This window comes from Globicephala melas, chromosome 2 (genome assembly GCF_963455315.2).
Source record: "Globicephala melas chromosome 2, mGloMel1.2, whole genome shotgun sequence".
Lineage (NCBI taxonomy): Eukaryota > Metazoa > Chordata > Mammalia > Artiodactyla > Delphinidae > Globicephala > Globicephala melas.
Window position 1 is genome coordinate 69501254 of NC_083315.2, and position 24667 is coordinate 69525920.

General features: G+C 37.6%; 1 protein-coding gene across 2 annotated transcripts in view; it reads right to left on the reverse strand.

The window, feature by feature from the left end:
* The window catches only part of TRIP4 (thyroid hormone receptor interactor 4), a 68469-nt gene extending 45480 nt beyond the window's left edge, over positions 1-22989 (reverse strand). Inside the window, exons 1-7 of one of the 2 annotated variants that reach the window (XM_030878993.2) lie at positions 22839-22989; positions 17969-18138; positions 17013-17146; positions 9670-9882; positions 7562-7640; positions 4793-4922; positions 2686-2901 (exon numbers count right to left, since the gene is read on the reverse strand). In XM_030878993.2, coding sequence (XP_030734853.1) covers positions 2686-2901; positions 4793-4922; positions 7562-7640; positions 9670-9882; positions 17013-17146; positions 17969-18138; positions 22839-22939 — 1043 coding nt within the window. In that variant the 5' untranslated portion in view covers positions 22940-22989. Of the gene's footprint in view, positions 1-2685; positions 2902-4792; positions 4923-7561; positions 7641-9669; positions 9883-17012; positions 17147-17968; positions 18139-22838 lie in introns of those variants that run through there. The other variant, XM_060294141.1, reaches the window with a different exon arrangement.
* Between the last annotated feature and the right edge of the window lie 1678 nt (positions 22990-24667).

Consider the following 24667-nt stretch of genomic DNA (forward strand, 5'->3'; position numbering starts at 1 on the left):
TCCCACATGCCGCGGAGTGGCTGGGCCTGTGAGCCCTGGCCATTGAGCCTGCGCGTCCGGAGCCTGTGCTCCGCCACGGGAGAGGCCACAACAGTGAGAGGCCACATACAGCAAAAAAATAAATAAATAAATAAAATAGGATGGGGATGATGGAATCTAAAGGAAGGAAATAGATTTGAGACCTAGTACACTGGTTAAGTATATCTAGAACTCTAGAATCTATGAAAGAAATAGTATAAATAGCTAATCAATATATTTTTAGAATGCTCAGACTTACTGGCACACAAGCAAAGCAAAGCAAAAAAAAGTGAATAAAAATTATGATGAAATACCATTTTTCCTGTATCAGAATGGCAAATGTATTTTTTTAATTGTTGAGAAAGAGATGAAGAAACTAGCATCTAGGCACCTGGTGTCAAAAAGTCAAAAAATATGCACAATTTAATTTTTGAGATACTGTCCGATTTCACTTCTAAAAGGCTGCACCATTTTTTATTGAACATAAAAATGATTTTTCTTACACATAAAAATGATTTTTCTTACTATAAAAGCAATCAATGTTTATTACAGAAAAACTAGAAGATGCAAATTAATAGAAAGAAAATGAAAAATTCGTAAACCCATCACCCAGAAATAATTTTATTTTTTCTTTATATCTGTGTAGCATATATATAATAGTTAAAAACAAATTAATTATTTTGAAGCTAGTGGTAGAATTTGTTTTAGGGAGAGAATAACCTCTGATTAGGAAAATTCTGTGATGGATTTGCCACATATGAAAGAGAAAGACCGAGGACTGGACCGCGTAGAAAGCATTACTGTGTTCACCAATATCCAGTTTTCTGTGTGTGTGTGTGTGCGTGTGTGTGTGTGTGTGTGAGAGAGAGAGACAGAGAGACAGAGACAGAGACAGAGACAGAGAGACAGAGAGATATGTATGCCATTTCCAAAACGTGGAGTGAGATCTCCACGTGCTTTCTTTTCAGTACTGTGCTAGAGCTAATATGTGTATCTTTTCTCAACTCTGTTCAGTGACTTCATGTTGGTGACTTGAAATTGGCTGTGATGTAAATTTTTTTCAATAAACTTTATTTTTTAGAGCAGCTTTAGGTTCACAGAAAATCTGAATGGAAGGTTCAGAGACTTCCCATTTACCTCCTGCCCTCACATATGCACAGCCTCCCCCATCATCAGCTATCCCTCACTAGAGAGGTACATTTGTTATAATTAATCAATCTATATTGACACATCAGTATCACCAAAATCCATAGTTTCCATTTGGGTTCACTCTTGGTGTTGAGACTTGAACATTTTAATATTCCCGTCCTTAGTAAGAGGGCATATCCATTTTCCTACACTCAAAGATTATACAATATTATAAATTATAAATTTCAGACAATTTAATGATACATTATGTTTCAAAATGTGCATTTCCCTGATAAATAGCTGAGCATCTTTTCAAATGTTTATTGGCTATTTGTATTTCCTCACCTGTAAATTGTCTGTTCTTAGCCTTTGCCCATTTTTCTACTGGATGTGTCTTTTTAACTTGCAGCTCTTTATATACTATGGATATTGCTCTTTTGAACTGTTAAAACCGTTTAAAATGTTTTCTCTCAGTATTGTACTTCTTTATGTGATTTAAAATATCTTTGTCTTTTTGACTTCTGGGTTTTGTATCTTGCTTAGAAAGAACTTTATCATACCAGGACATTAACTATATTCTCCTAAATTTCTACTATTCTATTTCTTTCTGATCCTTTTATTTCTTTTGCATTTAACTCTTACTTTTCTTCTCTTTTTTTTTTTTTTTTTTTTGGCCACACCACTTGGCTTGCAGGATCTTACTTTCCCAACCAGGGATCAAAACCAGGGCCCCAGCAGTGGAAGCTTGGAGTCCTAACCACTAGACTGCCAGGAAATTCCCTTGCACGTAACATACATACATACATACATACATACATACATTCATTTATGTATTTATTTCTCATTGTGGTGGCTTCTCCTCTTATGGAGCACAGGCTCTAGGCACATGGGCTTCAGTAGTTGTGGCATGCTGGCTCAGTAGTTGCGGCTCACGGGCTCTAGAGCACAGGTTCAGTAGTTGTGGCGCACGGGCTTCGCTGCTCCACGGCATGTGGGATCTTCCAGAACCAGGGATCAAACCTGTGTCCCCTGCATTGGCAGGCGGATTCTTAACCACTGCACCACCAGGGAAGTCCCTGCATTTAACTCTTTAGTCAAACTTATTCTCACAGTATGCTTTGAGGTAGAGATCTAATGTAGATTTTTTTCAAAGCTGATGGACCATCATTTATTTAATCCTTCCCTTACTGTTTAGAAAAGTTTTACACAACTATAGACACACACCCATACACACACAATGCAGACGCATGGGTCTCTTCCCAGATTCTATTATATTTCATTCATCTATTCCTGTGCCCAAACTGTACCTCACTGTTTTAAAAACAGTTTTTTATAAAACTACAGTAGTTATCTAGTAGGTCAAGCGGCTCTCGCTGTTCAATTCCAAAATTTTCTTAGCTACTATTCCATGTTTCTACTCCAAATGAATATGTTGCTCTAAAAATTAACAAAAATAACAGACTCGTTAAAGGGGGGGGCAAATCCTTTACAGTTAAACTGCCCCCTTCTTTCAGACCCTTTCTGGTGTTGTCCACTTACTTGCTGTGATACTCAGTTAGAGGATTTTCATCTTCCATGATCTTCCTGCCTGCAAAGTCAATGGTGATCTTCTTCGAGAGCCGAGAGGCATGTCGAAATTCTCTCAGCTCCTCCTCTCGCTTCTGTAGGGCTTCCCGTTCAATTTTGGACAACCACTGGTTAGAATCACTGGCAAAGTAATCTGACTCATCATCAATGACATGGGTCCTTCGAATGCTAAGGAAAAAAAAAAGAACACATGGCAGTTAGGTCACCTGTTGACAAACAGGGACTTGATTACTGGGAAGCTGTTTCAAGTAGCTCACTCTTCTGCTGTCCTGAAGGTTATTATCTCAAATATAGATGCTCAAGAACGTTCCAAAACTAGGTCAAACTCTGCCTGATTTCCAGCTTCTGCGTATACCTTATTCCCACTGCAGACTCAGCTCAGCTCTTAGAACGAATCTAACCCTTGGGGAGGAAAAGACACAGCACCAAAATCTATTGTCCTCCTATTTTCTTACTAGTCCAGCCCTCACCTTCTTATAACTGGGCTTATGTCTGATTTTGCCGCATCTGAGTTCATGTCTTGGCAGTTTACTCAATATCCTAGTCCTTCTACAATTGGGACCTAGACTATTCCTGCTAGGCCCAATTGCCGCTATTTCCCTTAGAAACTGGAGTTCCATCCTGGATTCTCAGTCCTATAAGCTTATTCTTAGGATATCTTTAATACTCTACTACTATATGTCAGTTTTCACCACCTCCCCCATCCCCACCCCAACCCTATCCCCAGTCCCTCATTTAACATATTTACAAGGGCCAAGTTCCAAGATATGACAATCAGGCCTATTTCTAAGATCATACCAACAAAGAAATTAACAACTAGAAGGAATCTTGATGATCCAACTCTCTCCTTCTACAGATAATAAACCTGGACGTCAAAGAAGTTAAGTGACTACTCCAAAATCATAAATCAGTCTCAACTGCATAATTAATAATTAGTATGATATATTCAGGCATAGTGAAATACTGAAATCAGATTCAGATTTCATTCTTTCAGGACTCAGCTGGAATTATAAAAGTTTTAAAGTGGACTAAGAGTGGTACTATACACAAACCTACATAATGAAATTGGCATCCTTAGAAACTCACCAGCATAAGGGCAACAATGCCAATAGGGAGAGACCCTTTTCCAGTTTCTGTTTATCAAAAAATGTACTCTATTTCTAATGATAAGTTTCACTGAGTAAGGATAAAAGTGATATTTAAGGATGAAGAGCAAATATTAGTCACAAACCTTGTGATGGGCTTATTAACGAAGAGCTTTCAAAGTATATCTCATGTATTCACAGCAAATGATTTGAAAGCAGCAGGTGTGTCTAACCAAAGGATTATAATGCTAGGAATAGACATATTCAGTTACCACAGTAAGAGATGCAGGGTCTTTCTAAGGATTCTCACATGGCCACTTGAGAAGTGAGCACGTAAGTCCTATTTAAACATTCTTTGCCACTAATTGGTCTTCAATACATATTTTTTCCAGAAGAAGAAAAAAATGAAAGAGAAAAAAATTAAAAACAGAACTAACAAATCCATAAATCTGTCTCCTAAAGAGAGGTGAGTGGGCTCAATGACAAAAGTGTAGGAGTGTAAAACTCAGTTTAGGGACATTATTGAATCAGAAAACAAATTTAGTGTCAAAGGAAAAAGGGAGGATAAACATGTCTTCCCATGAGGTGGTGTTAACACTCTCCCAGAGACAGTTTCTTATGAAGTATCCAGAGGCCCCCCAACAGTTTGCACATGGTAGGCACTCTAACATATGCTGACTGAATAAATGATGGTTTCAAGTAAAACAAGTGGGGAACTGTGTCAACCCAAATCAACTTTCCATGGGGTACACTAGCATTTGCCAAGAATCAAAAAATATTGCAGGGTAGGATCCTCTCGGTGGGAGCCTATCTTATTCAGACATGATTCAAAAACAAGCTGTAGACCTCCTCCACAGAGCATCTGGCTCTTCTTTTGTTGTAAACACTTTCATAGTCCACCCTAAGAAGGTATCAAGTGCCAAAATAATGGACTACTCTATTTCTTAGCATTTTTTATTTTAACCACATCATACCTAGTTCTGTCAAACTCTAACAGTTTGTCTTTATGCTTGATAGCTTTCTCCAGACCAGATTTAAATCGCAATTCTTGATGACGAAGAAGGTCCTTGGTAGAGATGTCCACTTTTCCAGAATTCTCTGTCCCTGAAATTCAATAAGGAAATCAAATGGTGTCAGTGAATCATACCAATTAGTTGTATCGCTGTGCAGCAAAGAACAAAATATCAGTAGATCTGGCTGTGCCCCTAATGACTGACAGCCTTCATTTCAATGGAAAACAAACAGGTACACAGGCCAGGCTTTACTTGTCAGGCATCAAGCAGCGCTTGAAACATAACACATTCTCAATAAATGTTAAGGATCCACTTCTTCCCTTACGGAAATGTGGATCACTAAGGGTAACAAACTGTTTAACAACACAATATAAAAATGCCTTATAAGAAAAACTTTATTGAGTGGGGCTAAATATCACCTTTGAACATACTTTTATATATCAAAGCTAAGAACTAAATAATAAAAGGAAAAAAGAGAAGAAATTGCACAGAGGGACAGAAATGAATAACGAGAACTTATCAGATGCTAAGGCACTTCATACGTACTATAGTACTTAATTCTCACTATAACCCTGTAAGACAGTTTATATTATGTTTATTTTACAGATAAAGAAACTGAAATTCAGAGACATTAGTAAATTTACTGAGTTCAGTAAGTCAGAAATTAAAAGGTAGAAACAAAATTTAAAGTTAGGTCTGTCTGGACTTCCCTGGTGGTGCAGTGGTTAAGAATCCGCCTGCCAATGCAGGGGACACGGGTTCGAGCCCTGGTCCGGGAAGATCCCACATGCTGCGGAGCAACTAAGTCCGTGCTCCACAACTACTATGCCTGCACTCTAGAGCCTGTGAGCCACAACTACTGAGCCCACGTGTCACAACTACTGAAGCCCGCACGCCTGGAGCCCACGCTCCGCAACAAAAGAAGCCACCACAATGAGAAGCCCATGCACTGCAACGAAGAGTAGCCCCCACTCGTCGCAACTAGAGAAAGCCCACATGCGGCAACAAACACCCAACGCAGCCAAAAATAAATAAATAAATTTAAAATAAAATAAAATAAAGTTAGGTCTGTCTAACTCTAAAGCCCACATTCATTCCTCGGCCCATGTGTTATCTTCCTTTGTGACAACATACCATAAATCTATATATCCTAGAAAAGATAGCCATAAATTATGATAGAACCAAGATCTAAAATGTGTTAGGAAAACAACTAAGCTATAATGAAGGCCGACCTTTCCCTACACCTAAAACTCTAGGCTATTTAAAGTCCTAAAAAGAAAAAAAGTCCTGTCAAATATTTCTTTTAAAATTTAAAAAAAAAGAGGTTGATTCTTGTGTTCTGAATATAAGAAAAGCACTGAGAACTACCTTTTCTCATAATAACGACCCTAGAAAAATCCAAATGGAAAAAATATGGAGACATGTTCTACCTCATTAATAATAATAATAATAAATTACGACTATAAAAATAAAATAACATGAAATGTCAAAACCCAATAGTGATAGGTTTTGGGGTAAAATACTAATATTGTTGTAGACTAGTAAAATATTTTGGTAAAGTAATACGGCAAATACATCTTAAGTGTCAAAAATGATAATATTCTTTGACTCAGTAATCCCATTCTTAGGAATTTATCCCAAGGAAATAAATCAAAGATATAATATTAACAAAGTTGACCACTTGTGGTATTATTTATAATTCGGAAAGAGTCAAAATATCCAGTAATGAGGAAATAGATAATCAATTATAATAAATAAATTTAATGACTATTTTTAAGCACTAAAAATTACAAATATGAAGAATATATGGCAATATAAACAATAATTATAAAACAGTTAAAAAAGGAAAAATGTAAAATTCTATATACACTAGGATTGCTACTTCATAATACCAACCAATCTATCTATATTTAAAAAACAACTATGAATTAAAGCAGGAACAAAATATTTGCACAAATGGAAAGTAATGAGTATATTGTTTTCCCTTTAAAAATGTCCTTAACTATTTTTGTCATGCTTTTTTTAACTATAAAAAACTTTGAAGAGTTGCAAAAAAATTAAGAGTTCCTGTATACCTTTCATTCATCTTCCCTTGTTAGTATCTTATCTCACATAACCATAGTACAATTATCAAAAGTAAGAAATTAACAATAGTACAATACCATTAACTATATTACAGACTTTATTTGGATTTCAACTTTTTTTCCACTAATATTATTTTTCTGTTTAGGGATCCGATTCAAGATCCTACAACGCAATTAGTTGTAGTGTCTCCTTAGTCTCCTCCAAACCGTTACAATTCTTCAGTCTTTCCTTGTCTTTCATGATCTAGCACATCTCCAATTCTTAAACTTTCATCCAATAATTTTAGCATCTACTGGTGGATCTTGCCTGTAGCAATTACTATCAATACTACTGTAGTGTTGACATGGTAATTTTCTGTTACCATAATTCCTTCACTTTATTAATTGGAATTCTATAAGAGCAGTTCCTTCTCTCCCATTTATTCAGTTACTTCATGACATTAATTTTATTCTTTGGGTTATAATCCAATAGTATTATCATTAGTTTTTTTGCTCAATGTTAGGTGGTTTTAATAAGAACTTAAAAAAAAATAAACGAGTAAATAAATCGCATCTTACATACCAGGATACAAGTAAGAGAAACAATCACAGATACAACAAAATGTATCCATAACTACAGTGACCCAATTAGAAGACAGCTGCCTACCTGACATGAGCTTCTTCAGCAGTTTCTGGCTCTTGTTTGAGTCACGCTGTAAAATATCCTGTTCTTCACGAGTACATACCTATAAAGTAATGAGTAAGACACATGATCCAATAGTTAAATGATAGTGTTTGCTTGATATACTTAAAAAGTAACCTCAAATTACACATTAGATATGGCAATAAAATAGACTGTCAGTGTTTTTTAATCCAGACAAGTATACCAAAAAAAAAAGTATACCCAAATGAGTTTTGCCCTAGTCTCTTTCCATTTCTCCCTTCTTTTATGAACCATACAAAAAACTGCTATCACTACAAGTGTCCCTGAATGACAGTTAAAAAAAAAAAATCTAACCTATTTTCAAAAGATAAAGATTTGCCACCACTGAGAATATTGAAAACATATACAAGACTTTTTTTTTATAGCCTTCCAGTTCTAATCGTGAAATCCAAGTCTTACAAGAGAATTGCTAAGCAAGTGTCTTATTTATTTATGTATTTATTTTTGGCTGCGCCATGTGGCACACAGAATCTTAGCTCCCTGACCAGGGATTGAACCCATGCCCCCTGCAATGGAAGCAGGGAGTCTTAGCCACTGGACAGCCAGGGAAGTCCCACAAGTGTCTTATTAAAAAGAGCCAGAAAAAGAAGCAGTGAAAACTAGGCTAGCTTTTATATGTATTTTGCTTCTTTGCCTTCAAACATTACCTGCTTATAAAGTAATAAACACATTAAGCAAAGAAAAAGTTCGGTTTCTTATAAAATCACTAGAAGTGTAAGAAGGGAGGTTACTTAAAAGCAGAAGGGGTTACTTAAAAACAATTTCATATTAAGTTTATGAAACTGCAAGACCTCAAGGCCTATCTGCTTTACATTACTCTGTTTCTTGAATTCACCGAAGGATCCAAGGGACCTAACAGAAAACACTGTACTTGCTAGCAGTTGCCTGAGTGGCACACAGCAGCTGTAGGGTGTTTCTCTAGAGAAAAGCCCCATATGGGAGGACATTTGCTGCTGTTTTATGAACATTTTTGATGTTAGATACTACATTTTTCAGGTCATCCATTGTCTATCAGCTTATCATCTGAGTACATTAAAAAATTAAAGGCCCCACCAGAGAAGGGAAAACAAAGCAAAACAAAATGTATACCTTCACCAATACCAAATGCCATTGCTTCTGCCAGTCAGCTCAACTGGCAGAATAAGCCTTCCAGACAACTCACTAGGGTGTTTGTAACAGAGTCATTACAACTACACTTTTGAGGTCACTTACTCAGATAATGAGGAGCTATAAAAAGGAGGTGTTGGGCTTCCCTGGTGGTGCAGTGGTTGAGAGTCCGCCTGCCGATCCAGGGGACACGGGCTCGTGCCCCGGTCCGGGAAGATCCCACATGCCACGGAGCGGCTGGGCCCGTGAGCCATGGCTGCTGAGCCTGTGTGTCCAGAGCCTGTGCTCCACAAAGGGTGAGGCCACAACAGTGAGAAAAAGAAGCTATAGACTTGAGGATTACATCACAGAGGCTCTGTAACTCTAGGAATATAAGCCACATCTGAAGACTGACAAAAATTTTTGACATTTCAGGCCCTAAAGTTTTCTTGAATTGAACTTAATCTGACACAAGACTTAGATCCCTCAACAAGGTATGTTCTCAAAACCTTCTCACAAATAGGCCTCAGTTCTAGGATATCTACTTGGGTTTTTTTTTTTTTTTTTGTACGCGGGCCTCTCACTGCTGTGGCCTCTCCCGTTGCGGAGCACAGGCTCCAGACGCGCAGGCTCAGCGGCCGTGGCTCACCGGCCCAGCCGCTCCGCAGCATGTGGGATCTTCCCAGACTGGGGCATGAACCCGTGTCCCCTGCATCAGCAGGCGGACTCTCAACCACTGCACCACCAGGGAAGCCCTCAACTTGGGTTTTTGACTAAATTTTACCGGTGGCACAACAATGTAAATCAACTATACTTCAATAAAAACAATAAAATTTAAAAATAAAAAAAGAATTTACTGGACACCTTAGGGAAGAAATTTCCTAAGAAAAAGAGAAATTACTAGGGGTGTGAATGTCCCTATGTATAAAACTGAAGAGTAGTAAAATAGGAAAGAAACAATTTACCAGAGTACCACAGAATAAGCAGGGGCCGGAACCCTCTTGTTCACAGACAATACGCCCACAGATCAGACAGTTATTGATCAGCTTGTGCTTCTGGCCCAGGCAATCACAAGTGTGGCGACCAGGGATCAGGACTGCAAGCTTGTCCTGTCCCTCTTTTGTATATAAACTGACAAACTTCGTCTTCTTCTTTAAGGAGCTGCTGTTCTCTTGTGCCTGATCGTACAAAGATATCAGAAATAACATCAAATAATTAATGACAATGAAAACAGTCAAGAGAGAAAAACCTCAGTTCTGTTCAATAATAACTTACACCCTACCCAGCAACCATGGAAGAAGGAAGTAGGAGAAATACAAATGAGTTATAATCAAGGGTCTAAGTAAAGATTATGCCCTAGAAAAACTAGCTAATATACTCTGCTTTTTCTGCTAGTAGCTGTCAGCCCTGGTGGAAGGTAAATGTAGCAATAAAAGCTGTTTATGTGACATATTTATGTATAGCTAAATTGGAGATCATAGAAAACAAAAATGCCTCTAAAAGCAGATGATATTCACAGATCTGGAAATAAGAACAATCAGTAAAGTAAGAAAAATCTATAAAAAACTGACTCAATAAGAAAAAGACAGATAACACAGTGGAAAAATGGGCAAAGGACCTAAACAGGAACTTCATAAAAGAAGATATCCAAACAGCCAACAGATACATGAAAAGGTGCTCAACTTCATCAGTCATCAAGATAATATAAAATAAAACCAGTGTAATACCATTGCACACCAACCAGAATAGCTAAATTGAAAAGACAGAAAATACAGAGCGTTGGCAAGGATATAGAACAATTAGAACTCTCACACACCGTTCGTGGGAGTGTAAACTGGTATCTACTAAAGCTGAGCATATGTATATCCTGTGACCCAGCAATTCACCTCTTGGACATATACTCAAAAAAAATGGGTAAATATGTTCAACAAAAGACATATACAAGAACATTCACTGCAGCATTAGAATTGGAAAACTACCCAAATGTTCAACAGTAGATTGAATATTCACTTAACAGAATCCTATATAGCAATGAGATAAACCATGTGACACAAAAGAGTATATACTATTTAACTCCATTTATACAAAGTTCATAAGCAGGTAAAATTAATCTATGATGTTCAAAGTCAAAATGGTGTTTTCCCTTGGGAGGGTTGTCATTGTGGGGCACATGGGAGTTTTTTAGAGGAATGGTAATGTTTTATTTCTGGCTATACAGGTATGGTCAGTTTGTGAAAATTCATTTATTCACTTCTGTATGTATGTTATAAAATAAAAACTTTAAAAAGAGAACTATATCAGCCTCTGCCTTAGTCCATTCTGGCTGCTGTAACAAAATATCACAGACTAGGTAGCTTATAAACAACAGAAACTTATTTCTTATAGCTCTGGAGGCTGAAGTCCAGGTTCAGGGTGCAAGCATGGTTGGGCAAGGGCCCTCTTCCAGGTCACAGAAATTACTTCTTTGTTGTATGTGGCAAAAGGGGTTAGGGACTGTGAGGTCTCTTTTATAAGAGCACTAACCCCATTCATGAGGACTCCACCCCCATGACATAAGAACCTCCCAAAGGCCCCACTTCCTAATTCACACTGGGCATTAGCATTTTAAGGTATGAATTCTCAGTGGTACACAAACATTCAGACCACAGCAGCTTTTGACACTTAAGGTGCATAGATGCCTCTCCTCTGGTGTAGTCCTACTTTCCCTTTAAATTGAGAGTTTCTCAATCATTTCCAGAGACTGAAGTTTCAAAGAAAAATCTCAGGAGTCCTAGTGGATAGGAGAGTTATAACAATGAAGGTAACAATTCTTTGGTTACTATAAAGAGAGGTAACACGCCCTAATGTCCAAAGCCAAAACTTGAGATATACAGACAGTATCAAATAAGTCAACGGAGGTAAATGTTAAAATCTAAGACAAGTGCTAAGGATGTTATCTAATTCTAGCAGGTAGCCATTTTTCAAACTGGTCAATTATACCTTTGCTCTCAAGGATGTTTGTGAGGGGAAGACTAAAATCTCTAAGCAGAAACTTCTATCTCACTCCCTTTAAAGTATCCAGTTACATTAAAATAACACATTTGAGGGATTGAGGGCTGTGCTTTGATTAGGTCTTTTATCCATAACAGGCAGCATGTATTTATTGAGAAGGAGGAAAGACAGAGTAATAGAGGAGAGAAGGGGAGAACAGGGCAAGCCAGAAAATTCATAACATATCACTCCTCTGCCTAAAACCATTCAGAGGGGTGGGGAGGAGGGGTTAAATAATTAAAAAACAAAATACGAAAAACAAAACCACTCACTGTCTTCCCATTGTGCTTAAAATTTAATCCAAGCTACTTATAATGACCTATAAAGCCTTACATATGGCCCTCAGGTGCTCTCTAGCCTCACCTACACATCATTCTTCCCCTGTCCACTATGCTCCAGCCACACAGGGCTTTTGATACTTCTGAGAACACTTTTCTCCACCTTCCCTTTGCACTTGTTATTCCCTCTTTCTGCATTGTTCCCAGCCCATCTCTTTACATACCGGTTCCTTTGCAGTGTTCAGGTCTTAGCTGTAATTTCACTCCCTCAGAAAGGCTTTCCCTGAATACCCTACCTACATTAGCTCCCACCCTTCCAATAACTGCCTATCACACTGCCCTTTTAATTTCTTTCATGTTAGTTTTCACAATATATAATTACTTTAAAAAATTTTCTTTGACTATCTTTTCTACCTCTCCTCTGAACCACTAAAATGTAAACTCTAGGAGGGCAAGAAACCTTAATGAGTCTTGTTTATTGCTATATCTCAAATGCCTAAATCAGTTCTTGACACACAACAGACACACAATAAAAACTTCTGAATAACCAAATGAATTGCCTGAGAAAACTGAAGACAGATTTAAGATTTACTTACATGTCCAAAAATGGAACTGGACATACAGTTTGACCATCATTTTTCATGGCTCCAGATCTTCAAATTCACCTACTTGCTAATATTTATTTGTAACCCCCAAATCAATACTCCAGGTGCTTTCACAGGCATTCATGGACACACACAGAATGGCAAAACATTTGAGTCACCAAATGCACACATTTCCAGCTAAGTTTGAGCAATGCAGTGATCTGCCTTCTTGCTTCAGCTCTCATACTGTAAACAAGTATCCTAAGTCTATTTAGTGCCATTTCTTTGCATTTCTGTGCTTTTTGTTGGTAATCTCACCATTTAATATGGCCCCCATGCATAATAGGAAGTGCTATCTAATGTTCCTAAGCACAAGAGGCTGTACCTTATATGGAAAATAGGTATATTACATGAAAGGATGCCCAACATCGTTAATTATCAGAGAAATGTAAATTAAAACCACAATGAGATATCACCTCACACCTCTCAGAATGGCTATCATGAAAAAGACCACAAATTACAAATGTTGGTGAAAATGTGGAAAAAAGGGAACCCTCATACACTGCTGGTGGGAGTGTTAACTTGGTATCATCACTGTGGAAAACAGTATGGAGGGGCTTCCCTGGTGGTGCAGTGGTTAAGAATCCACCTGCCAATGCAGGGGGCATGGGTTCGAGCCCTGGTCCAGGAAGATCCCACATGCCGCGGAGCAACTAAGCCTGTGCACTACAACTACTGAGCCTGTGCTCTAGAGCCTGCGAGCCACAACTACTGAGCCTGCAAGCCACAACTACTAAAGCCCGCGTGCCTAGAGCCCATGCTCTGCAATGACAAGCCACCGCAATGAGAAGCCTGTGCACTGCAACGAAGAGTAGCCCCAGGTCACCACAACTAGAGAAGGCCTGCACACAGCAACAAAGACTCAACACAGCCAAAAATAAATAAAATAAAATAAATAAATTAAAAAAGAAAACAGTATGGAGGTTTCTCAAAAAACTAAAAGTAGAACTACCATATGACCCAGCAATTCCACTCCTGGGTATATATCCAAAAAAAAATGAAAACACTAACTTGAAAAGATACATATACCCAATGTTCATATCAACATTATTTACAATTGCCAAGATATGGAAGCAACCTAAGTGTCCATCAACAGATAAATGGATAAAGATGTGGTATATATACACAATGGAATACTATTCAGTCATAAAAAGAATGAAAAATTGCTATTTGCAACAACATGGATGGACTTGAAGGGCATTATGCTAAGTGAAATAAGTCAGACAGAGAAAAACAAATACTGTATGATATCACTTATATGTGAAATCTAAAAAATGAACCAGTGGATACAACAAAATAGAAACAGACTCACAGATATATAGAGAATAAAAGATAGGGGTAGGGGATTAAGAGGTACAAACTATTATGTATAAAATAAATAAGTTACAGGGATACATTGTACAACACAGGGAATAGAGTCAATATTTTATAATAACTATATGTGGAATGTAAACTTTAAAAATTGTGAATCACCAGGAATTCCCAGTCCAATGGTCAGGACTCCGTACTTCCACTGCAGGGGGCATGAGTTCAATCCCTGGTGGGGGAATTAAGATCCTGCAAGCCCCCCCAAAATAAATAAAAATAAAAAAATAAAATAAAAATTGTGAATCACTATGTTGTACACCTATAACATATAATATTGTACATCAACTATAATTCAATAAAAATAATAATAATAAAAATTAATAAATAATAATAATAAAAAAGAAAGGTATATTAGATAAGCTTTCTTCAGGCATGAGTTACAGTGCTATTGACTTTGACTTCAATGTTGATGATCAACAATATATATTAAATAAAGTGTCTTTAAACAGAAACACACATAAAATAAGGTTATGTTTTGATTGGCTGATGGAAATGTGATCAGAGGCTCCCACAAACCTAACCCTGTATTTCCCCTAGAAACAATGTTCTGTATACACCACGGCTTTAAAAAGAAATGAGCGGGCTTCCCTAGTGGCGCAGTGGTTAAGAATCCACCTGCCATTGCAGGGGACACGGGTTCAAGCCCTGGTCTGGGAAGATCCCACATGCTGCGGAGCAACTAAGCCCGTGCGCCACAACTGCTGAGCCCGTGCTCTAGAGTCCGCAAGCCACAACTACTGAAGCCCGTGCACCTAGAGCCTGTGCTCTACAGCAAGGGAAGCCACTGCAATGAGAAGTTCGTGCACCGCAGTGAAGAGTAGCCCCTGCTCCCCGCAACTAAAGAAAGCCCACGCACAGCAACGAAGACCCAACGCAGCCAAAGATAAATAAATTAATTAAATAAATTTATTAAAAAAAAAAAAGAAATGAGCTGCGTGATATCCCACCAAATGAGGGAATAATAATTTATTTAATCTGTCTCTTACTGCTAAAAAATCAGGTCAGTTCATATTTTCAATATTATAAATAACATTATACAGAACATACATTTTTTGTGTGCATTTCTGATTACTTTGTTAGATATTTAAGTCATATTAATAAGTCAGAAGTATATGAACATTTCCACAGTTCTTGATACATGCTGCCAAACTGCCCCCAGAAAGCTTAAACCAATTTACATTGCCACCAGTAGTGTATAGGAGGTTCCTGTTTTAATACAACTTCATCATCACTGTATCTGTTTTTAAAATCTTTGAGGGACTTCCCTGGCAGTCCAGTGGTTAAAACTCCAAGCTTCCACTGCAGGGGGCGCAGGTTCAATCCCTGGTCCAGGAACTAAAACCCTGCATGCTGCATGGCATGGCCAAAAAAATTTTTAAAAATAAAATCTTTGACAATTTGATATGCCATATCTCAGGGATTTAATGTGTATTAATTTGATTACTAGTAAAGTGACCAACCAACCTTGTTTGCCCAGGACTTAGGGGAAATTTCAGAATCCAGGACTTTTCAGTGCTAAAACCAGGAGAGTTCAGGCAATTAGGGTGACAAACTGGACTCCTTAAGTACTAGTAAGGATAAACATTTTTAATGTTTATTGGTCATTTGTGTTTTTTCTTTTGCTTGTGATAGTCTTTGCTCATTTTATTCCAATTAATAAAAGGCTTAAGACTATTTTTTTTAAGTTCACATTATTTTAGAAACCCTTTTCCATGTTTTATTGCAATGGTCATCACTCAGAACTTTTTGATCACTACTCTTCCATCTTAGCATAATTAACTATTCCCTTCTGCTGGGAAATTTAGCTTGTCAAATTGCCCTGAATAAAAATATTTCTGCTTACCTCACAGGGCTATTTTTAGAGCCAAGAGAGAATATGAAAGAGCTCTAAATGCTAAATAATGATGATGATGATGGGTAGTGAATGGCCTAAAATAGGAACGCTCTTAAAACAGCTAGAATTGTGCATTCTTTTAGTACAAAGCCACAAAAAATGTTGAAATTGAAGTCCTGGTGTATTTTATTAAATATTTTCTATCACGTCTATCTATCTATAATCTCTAAGCGAAGAAGTCCTTTTTTTAAAAAATAAATTTATTTATTTTATTTATTTATTTTTGGCTGCAGTGGATCTTTGTTGCTGCACGCGGGCTTTCTCTAGTTGCAGTGAGTGGGGGCTACTCTTTGTTGTGGTGCGAGGGCTTCTCATTGCGGTGGCTTCTCTTGTTGTGGAACACAGGCTTTAGGCACGTGGGCTTCAGTAGCTGTGGCACACGGGCTCAGTAGTCGTGGCTCGCAGGCTCTAGAGTGCAGACTCAGTAGTTCTGGCGCACGGGCTTAGTCGCTCTGCGGCATGTGGGATCTTCCTGGACCAGGGCTCTAACCCGTGTTCCCTGCATTAGCAGGTGGATTCTTTTTTTTTTTTCTTTTAGAAGATGTAGGGGGTAGGAGTTTATTAATTAATTTATTTATTTTTGCTGTGTTGGGTCTTCGTTTATGTGCGAGGGCTTTCTCTAGTTGTGGCAAGCAGGGGCCACCCTTCATCGCAGTGCGCAGGCCACTCACTATTGCGGCCTCTCTTGTTGCGGAGCACAGGCTCCAGACGCGCAGGCTCAGTAGTTGTGGCTCACGGGCCTAGCTGCTCCACGGCATGTGGGATCCTCCCAGACCAGGGCTTGAACCCATGTCCCCTGCATTAGCAGGCAGATTCTCAACCACTGAGCCACCAGGGAAGCCCCAGCAGGTGGATTCTTAACCACTGTGCCACCAGGGAAGCCCGAAGATGTCCTTTTAATACTTATTTAATCAGGTTGTCAAAAAATATCTACCATATAGAAAGTAATATGTGATCATTATCACTCTCTAAAATTCATGCATTTGTTGAAAAGTTGCCATTCTAGACCAATTTATACCCTTCGCTCTCTGAAATGTATCAGTTGTTTGCTCTTCTCCATATAGCCAGAAAAGCCTCATTTTCTAAGCACTCACCTTGGCCAAATCAAAAGGTGTTTTGACCTCTATGGTTGTATCAGGTTCAGTAAATGCAGGAACTTCCTGTCTGTTTCTCCCTTTCCGCCTACTCCTCTTTAGCTGGTCTCCTGACCTCTGCCCATCTAAAATTTCTTTAAAGAAGAAGATGATAATAAATAAATATATATATATATATGTACATAGATTGGAAATAGTAGGATTCATTGGTGAATTAATAGCTAATAAAGAGAAGGCAATGCTTAATACTTAGAGTCAATATAAAAAGTCAGGCAGGTTTTTAATTATCTTTTCCTCTCAAATCAGAATTAAATTTAAACCATCATTTTCAAGATTGTAGTCAATAATAAAGACTACTGGCTAAAATTAAGACGTTAAATTAAAGGGAATTCCCTGGCAGTCCAGTGGTTAGGACTCCACGTTTTCACTGCCAAGGGCCTGGATTCAATTCCTGGTGCAGGAACCAAGATCCCGCAAGCCGTGCGGCATACCCAGAAAAAAAAAAAAAGTTAAATTAAAATCTGATATTTTAGACTGTATAATAATAATGACTTATTTAGTTTGGTGCTCATCTTTTGTACTGTTTAACTTAATAGTTACTTCTAAACGCTATTCATACTAAAACTGGTCAACATTTACTTACATTCATGTACACACATAACTAAAGTTTTTCTTTAATCTATGTATAAATTTTTCAAGTTATTCTGAAGCCACATTTGTATCTATAAACAAGTATTTTTGTGATATTTTCTAAGTTGAAAAAGTCTGAACTAAAACAATACTCATTACAGATCAAGTAGAACTGAACTAAAAACATGTATATATATGATTCTGCTTAAGTTAGTTGTGAGGAAATATGGGTGACAGAACATACCAGGTCCTATAAACCAGCTAATTTATCAATATTTCAACCTTTACTTCAATTTACTTAAGTTAATTACATTAACTTAACTTACCATCTTTTTTGAAGGACTGCTGCAGAGCATCAGAAATCAGCTCCTGATCATTCTTTTGCCATTTAGTTACAAGCTCTTCTATGAATTGACCTTTTCTGCCCTCATTTCCCTGAAGAAGGTCAGTAACATATTCTCGTAACTCTTCAGCACTCTCAATTGACAAAACATACCTCAAGAAGCAAAGAAATAAGTTGTTAAAACAGGGCTAGCTTATACTATGTTTTTCAATAATCGTAACAGAGATCAAGGTAGTAAAAAACATTCATTAATCCATTACACTGTTTATTTTGAGCCAAGTTCTAGGTTAGATGCTAGGGATATAAATTTGATTAGAACAAAGACTCTGACCTCAAGTAGTTCATAATATAACCTTCATGTAATCTTGTATTTCTAGAATCAAATCAGTGTTTTGAAGATAGGTTTGTGGAGCTGTCCTTAACATAGGAATACTTTCTAACCCAAATGGGAAAAGAATGAAAAAGAACAGATAGGGCTTTCCTGGTGGTGCAGTGGTTGAGGGTCCGCCTGCCAGTGCAGGGGACACGGGTTCGTGCCCCAGTCGGGGAAGATCCCACATGCCGCGGAGCGGCTGGGCCCGTGAGCCATGGCTGCTGAGCCTGCGCGTCCGGAGCCTGTGCTCCGCAACGGGAGAGGCCACAACAGTGAGAGGCCTGCATACCGCAAAAAAAAAAAAAAAAAAAAAAGAATAGATACATGTACGTGTATAACTGAATCACTTTGCTGTACACCTGAAACTAACACAACATTGTTAATCAACTACACTCCAATATAAAATAAAATTTTTTAAAAAATTTACAGTGTACTAAATAAGTGTTTGTTTTACTATTTTTTAAATTTATTCTGACAGCAGGAGAGTTTTTAATATTTTGACACACATTTTTGAAGGTCATGGAATAATCAAAAATTTCCCCATTTTTTTATTAAGACCATTTTATTAAGATTTTTAAATTGTAGATTGCATGGTCATTTTTACAGTTCCATACTACTGTGCAAAGCAAAGACTACTTATGTCTTGATTGAGGGATGGTTACAAGGCTATATATACTTGTCAAAACTCATCAAATTTTACATTTAAAACAAGTGACTTGAATAAAAATTACATCTCAAAAATAACTGTTATAAAAAAAAAGAATACTTTCCATAACCACACATCTGCAGTCATTATATTTTCCTAGGAACAATACAAATTACTTCATCTTTATACTGCAAAACCTAAAATTTCTTTTTTGCTAAAAATATGAATATATACTATAAGCTAACCAGTTACTAATTTAACATTCTTAAAAATTATAAATCAAGATTAGCATCACATCAGAATGAGCAGATCTATTTTAAGAAAATGGTATGAAGCGTTCCTAAAAGTGAAATGGGGTGGGAGTACAAGTCAGTACAACTTTTCTATAAATCAATCAGCCAATATATTTAAAGTGCCTTAAAAAGAATCCAATAATTCCATTTACAGAACTCTCTAATAAATAAGAGACACAGGAAAGTTTATGCAAAAAAATTAACTACATCATTATTTGAGTTAGTGAAAAACTGGAAACTATTTTAAACATTCATCAATGAAAGGGGCAAATGAATTCAAGTTTTTGGACTTTACAAAATATAATATGCGACCACAAAAAGTAAAATTTTTGAATAATTATTATTTTTAAAAAATCACTGACTTGTTTATTTTACTTTATTATTATTATTATTTTTGGCCATACCATGCAGCTGTGGGATCTTAGTTCCCCAATCAGGGATTGAACCCGCACCCTTGGCAGTGAAAGCACGGAGTCCTAACCAATGGACTGCCAGGGAATTCAGCAATTCAGTAATTTCTCAGTAATTATTATTACTTGAGAAAACACTCTCATATAAAGTGAAATAGTAGGACACACTGTACAGCATATGATCCCAATTGCTATAAAAGGAATGTATATATCCATACACTTATGTGGTTGAGAATCTGCCTGCCAATGCAGGGGACACGGGTTTGAGCCCTGGTCTGGGAAAATCCCACATGCCGCGGAGCAACTAGGCCCATGAGCCACAACTACTGAGCCTGCGCATCTGGAGCTTGGGCTCTGCAACAAGGGAGGCCGCGACAGTGAGAGGCCCGCGCACCGCGATGAAGAGTGGCCCTCACTCACTGCAACTAGAGAAAGCCCAACACAGCCAAAAATAAACAAATAAATAAAATTTAAAAACATTAAAAAAAAGATTAATTGGCATCAAGAACTCACAGAGCTGCAAGGAACCTCAAGGATCATTTAACTCTGGAGTATTCAAACCACTAGGGAATTATTTAAAGAGTTATTTAAAGAGTTTCAGAAACAATTGAATAAATATCATTTAACTATTTAAAAAAGTATAATAAATAACAACATATATTCAAATGTGTTATATACCAAATCTTAACAAAATAGATTCATCCAAAACATGAACTAATGCAGATTGTGGAACAAAGTTTATTTTGCTAACTCTGTGCATAGACCTTAAGGTCTCATAAATGTATCACTGATTAGGAAGGTAGCAGCTCTGTGCTGTCTTTTTAAAAAATTCAGGCTGCTCATGTCAAATTGTTCTAGCTAGCACACTAGTATAGTACACCTGGGTAATTCTCAATGAATATCAGGCAAGGCAAGGCACAGCAAATTTACACAGCCAACGCTTTCATTGTGCCATCATAGCCTGTTGTGCAATAACTAGTGAAAACCTAATAAGTGTTTCCAATAGCGTTATATTATAGGTAGCTTTAGGGCTTATTTTAAGTTTTGAATAATTCTTGTCTAACTTATATTTATAAATATTTTTAAATGCAAGCAGGTGTACAGCCGTACTTATTGCTTCAACTTTAAAACAGAAATTTCTGATCACTCCTCTTTTAAGGGTGTGGATAAGTTTAACTGAGGAAAATCTAAGACTGCACAATGAGCTATTAAACCACAATCTATGAGACTTAGGAATTTTCCTAATACTGTGTAAGCAACAAAATACAACTGGATTCTGAGACTGAGAAGATTGCAACTATTCATACTCCATTGTTGATTCATCAAAAAGAGACCTCAATCTTTTTTTTTTTTAAACTGATGGACTTTTTTCTGTTTGGTATATTACAAAGCTTCATTATTTCATTTGACAGCATTCCACTGCTTTAAAAAATGCCTGAAAACTACTTAACCTGATCTTGCCTTCAAACAAGGGTAAAGCCAAGCCATACAATTTGGCTGGGTTTTTTTTTTAAATATTTTTTGTCAATTTTTCAAAATTGATGTATAAGGCTTCCCTGGTGGCGCAGTGCTTGGGAGTCCGCCTGCCGATGCAGGGGACGCGGGTTCGTGCCGCGGTCCGGGAGGATGGCTGGGCCCGTGAGCCATGGCCGCAGGGCCTGTGCTCAGCGGCGGGAGAGGCCGCAGCGGTGAGGCCCGCGTACCACAAAAAAAAAAAAAAAAAAAAAGCAAGTGCTTAAAATTGATGTATAGTTGATTTACAATATTGTGTTAGTTTCAGGTGTACAGCAAAGTGATTCAGTTACATTTTTTTCCAGATTCTTTTCCACTGTAGGTTATTACAAGATATTTAACGTAGTTCCCTGTGCTATACAGTAAATCTTTGCTGTTTAACTATTTTATATACAGTAGTGTGTATCTGTAAACTTCATACTCCTAATTTATCCCCCTCCCTTTCCCCTTTGGTACCCATAAGTTTGTTTCTATGTCTGTGAGTCTGTTTCTGTTTTGTAAATAAAATCATTTGTATTATTTTTTAGATTCCACATATAAGTGATAGCATATAATATTTGCTTAACTGAGTTATTTTTGAGTCTATTCCAGTGTTCAAAATAATCCTTTAAAATTGGCTCTCTTAACTCTCTCCTTGTCAACAAGTCTATTTTCTCCCCAAATCAGAAATTCACCTTACTTCCTACAAAAGCCCTAGAACTGCAATTTAGGTTTCAGCAACAATGAACAAGGAACCAAATCAAGAAACACTTCCAGGTTCTTTAAGTCCAATTTTTGTAGAAGTTTTTCCCTCCTCCTGAACTCTGCACTGCCACCTACCCACCTTTTAGTTCTCAAGTTAAATTCATCCCTTGCAGTTAACCTTACGAGTTTCTCAAATCTTATAGTTCTTTTTCCTACGCTCCTCGATACACTGCACTTCCCCCACCTCCTCACTCATCAACCGTCTTTTTGTCCTGGCATGCAGTATCGCCAAAAAAAAAAAAAAAAAGTTAAATCAGTTGAAAGCAGATATTAAATCATGTCACCATTTCCACTTCATTACAATCATAACGCGTTATAAAAGATAATCTCTGCTAATTTTTCATTTTACACATGAGGAAACTAAGGTACAAAGATGGAAAATTAAGTTGCCTAAGGCTCCAAAACTGGTGAATGACCACAGAAAATAGAACCGGGACTCCCGAGTCAGGAGCTATTTTTTACACAGTACCACGCTACCCCCATTTAAATTTCAGGTCCTATTTGACACAACCCGGATCGGGCAAACTAAAATGTTCAGAGTAAGGAATTTCTGGAAAGACAATTTGGCTTGCCCCTTCTCTCCAAAATCTATAAGGAAACTGGTTCCTGGGACAGACTTACAGGTCTAATTATCAGGGATTTGGCGTTTTCCTGGGGAAAAAAAGGCCCCACCAGACGATTGTGGAGCATGACACCCTATTCCAGAAGCTAAACTAGAAAGCCGGAGGTCAAAATTCGGCACTCATAGATACACCGCAGCCCTTTTATCACATTTCTTCACTCTCATCAACTTTTTAGCCCCCTCCGTTTCCCCGTTTGCTCAGCCAGTGCACATCCCAGAGCTCCTTCCCGCCTCTGACCCGAACCGGTCTTACTGTATTATCTCCTCACTGACATCCAGCCCGAAAGTCTTCCGCAACTGCTGAGTGCACCAGCCCACCAGCTGCTCCTGGGACAACGCCCCAGTCACCGCCATTTTCCCCAGCCGGAACCAGCTGGGGTGCAAAAGCTCGGTGTCCTGCGCCGGACTAGTCCCCTGCGCAACACCGACGTCGCTCGCGCAGGTTCCGTCAGCCTGCACTGCCCCGCTTGGTAGCACCGCCCACAGCACAGATCCCTCCCACCTGTGCCTCCTCCTGTTTCTGCCCGCTTCCTGATGTTGTCACTTGTACCAGAGCTCCATCTGCGAGTGGTTCCTCCGCGTCGTTAAATGTAGGACTCGAGAATTGGGAAATCTGCTAAGACAATACAAATACCTCTAAAAACTACAGTTTAGGAAAAAACAAAACAATACCCCGTAACCTGAGGGTCCAGTTTTTAAACTGTTCCGGTTTTATGTAAAATATTTAAAACAGCACTTGAAGGCTAGAGTAAACGCTGTAAGGGTTTGCTCCGGTGGTAGTGGTTTTATTAATACCCTTTGTAGTCTAATACCTGATTCACGCTCCTAAAACCTCTTTTTGCTTTTTTGAGCCAGGTCCTTTCCAGGAGGGCCAAGACAACTCTGCAAGCTCGAGGGAGAAAAAAAAAAAAAAACTTTAATAAAAACAGGTGATGTGATTTGGCTTTGAAGACCTTCCATATAAATTCTCTGTGTTGATTTTTAAGAAATTAAAGGTACTTCAACTCAAGATGATGAGACTTAAGGGTCTTTTGCTACTTCTCTACTCCATTGGGACAACGGACTGGGGAAAATTTAGCCAGATTTTTCTGGAGAGCATAACATAACGTCTTCTGATATATTTCATGGATCAATTTGACTGGCTTTGTGTTACATGGATAGGCTCTTCATTCCCATTAGGCTATTTATACTAAATAATTACATCAATTGGATGTTGTTTCATCTTTTTATGTTAATGTTTTCACCGACATAAATAATCAAAATCATATGTGTGTTGATTTACATTGAGTTTACATTATCTTTGTCATTAATTTGGAAAATATGTGGCTTTCCAGCTCAAAAAGACTGAATTTTCATAAATAGTGGGTACAAGCTTTGTTTCTTCATAGATGTCTGCTACATTTAATACTAATTATAACATATCCAAATCCTTTACCTGTTTTTATATCTGTTCTGTTCCCATAACTAAAATGATAACTTCTTGAAGATAAACTGACAAGCTTTTTGTACAATAAGACTTAGTATATCACACATTATGATGAAATTACTAGGTCCTCAAGAATAAGTGTTCTTTTTCATAAGGAATATGTTATTGATTGAAATCTCTAGTTTGTATGTATGTAATGTAATGCCATTTACCATATTACCATTTATTAAAATGAATTTATGCCTGAGCAAAGCAAGCACACCTATTTAATATGACTTAAAGATATTCTTTTGTATAAATTTAGGCAGAAATTTCATTTGTACATACTATAACTTTTCTTAATGCCTTAGGCCTTTAAAATTTTCAGGTTCACACCACACAACTATTTTAACTGTAAAGGAGAAGCAGTTCTGCAAAGCAAACATTTAAATTAAGTATTTTTACTAGACATCACTGCTTTTTTCCTGAGTTTTTATTCTAATTTGCATCCTTCCTTATCATAATTGGCATTAAAAAGACAGACATACAAACACAGCTATAATATGTAGATTGCCCCTGTGTGCAAAGGTATATTTGCAATTCTTTCTAGCAATTTACTTGGCATGTGGACTAAGAGAAAAGACCAGCAGATTCTCAACTCAGTTCTAATCTCTACA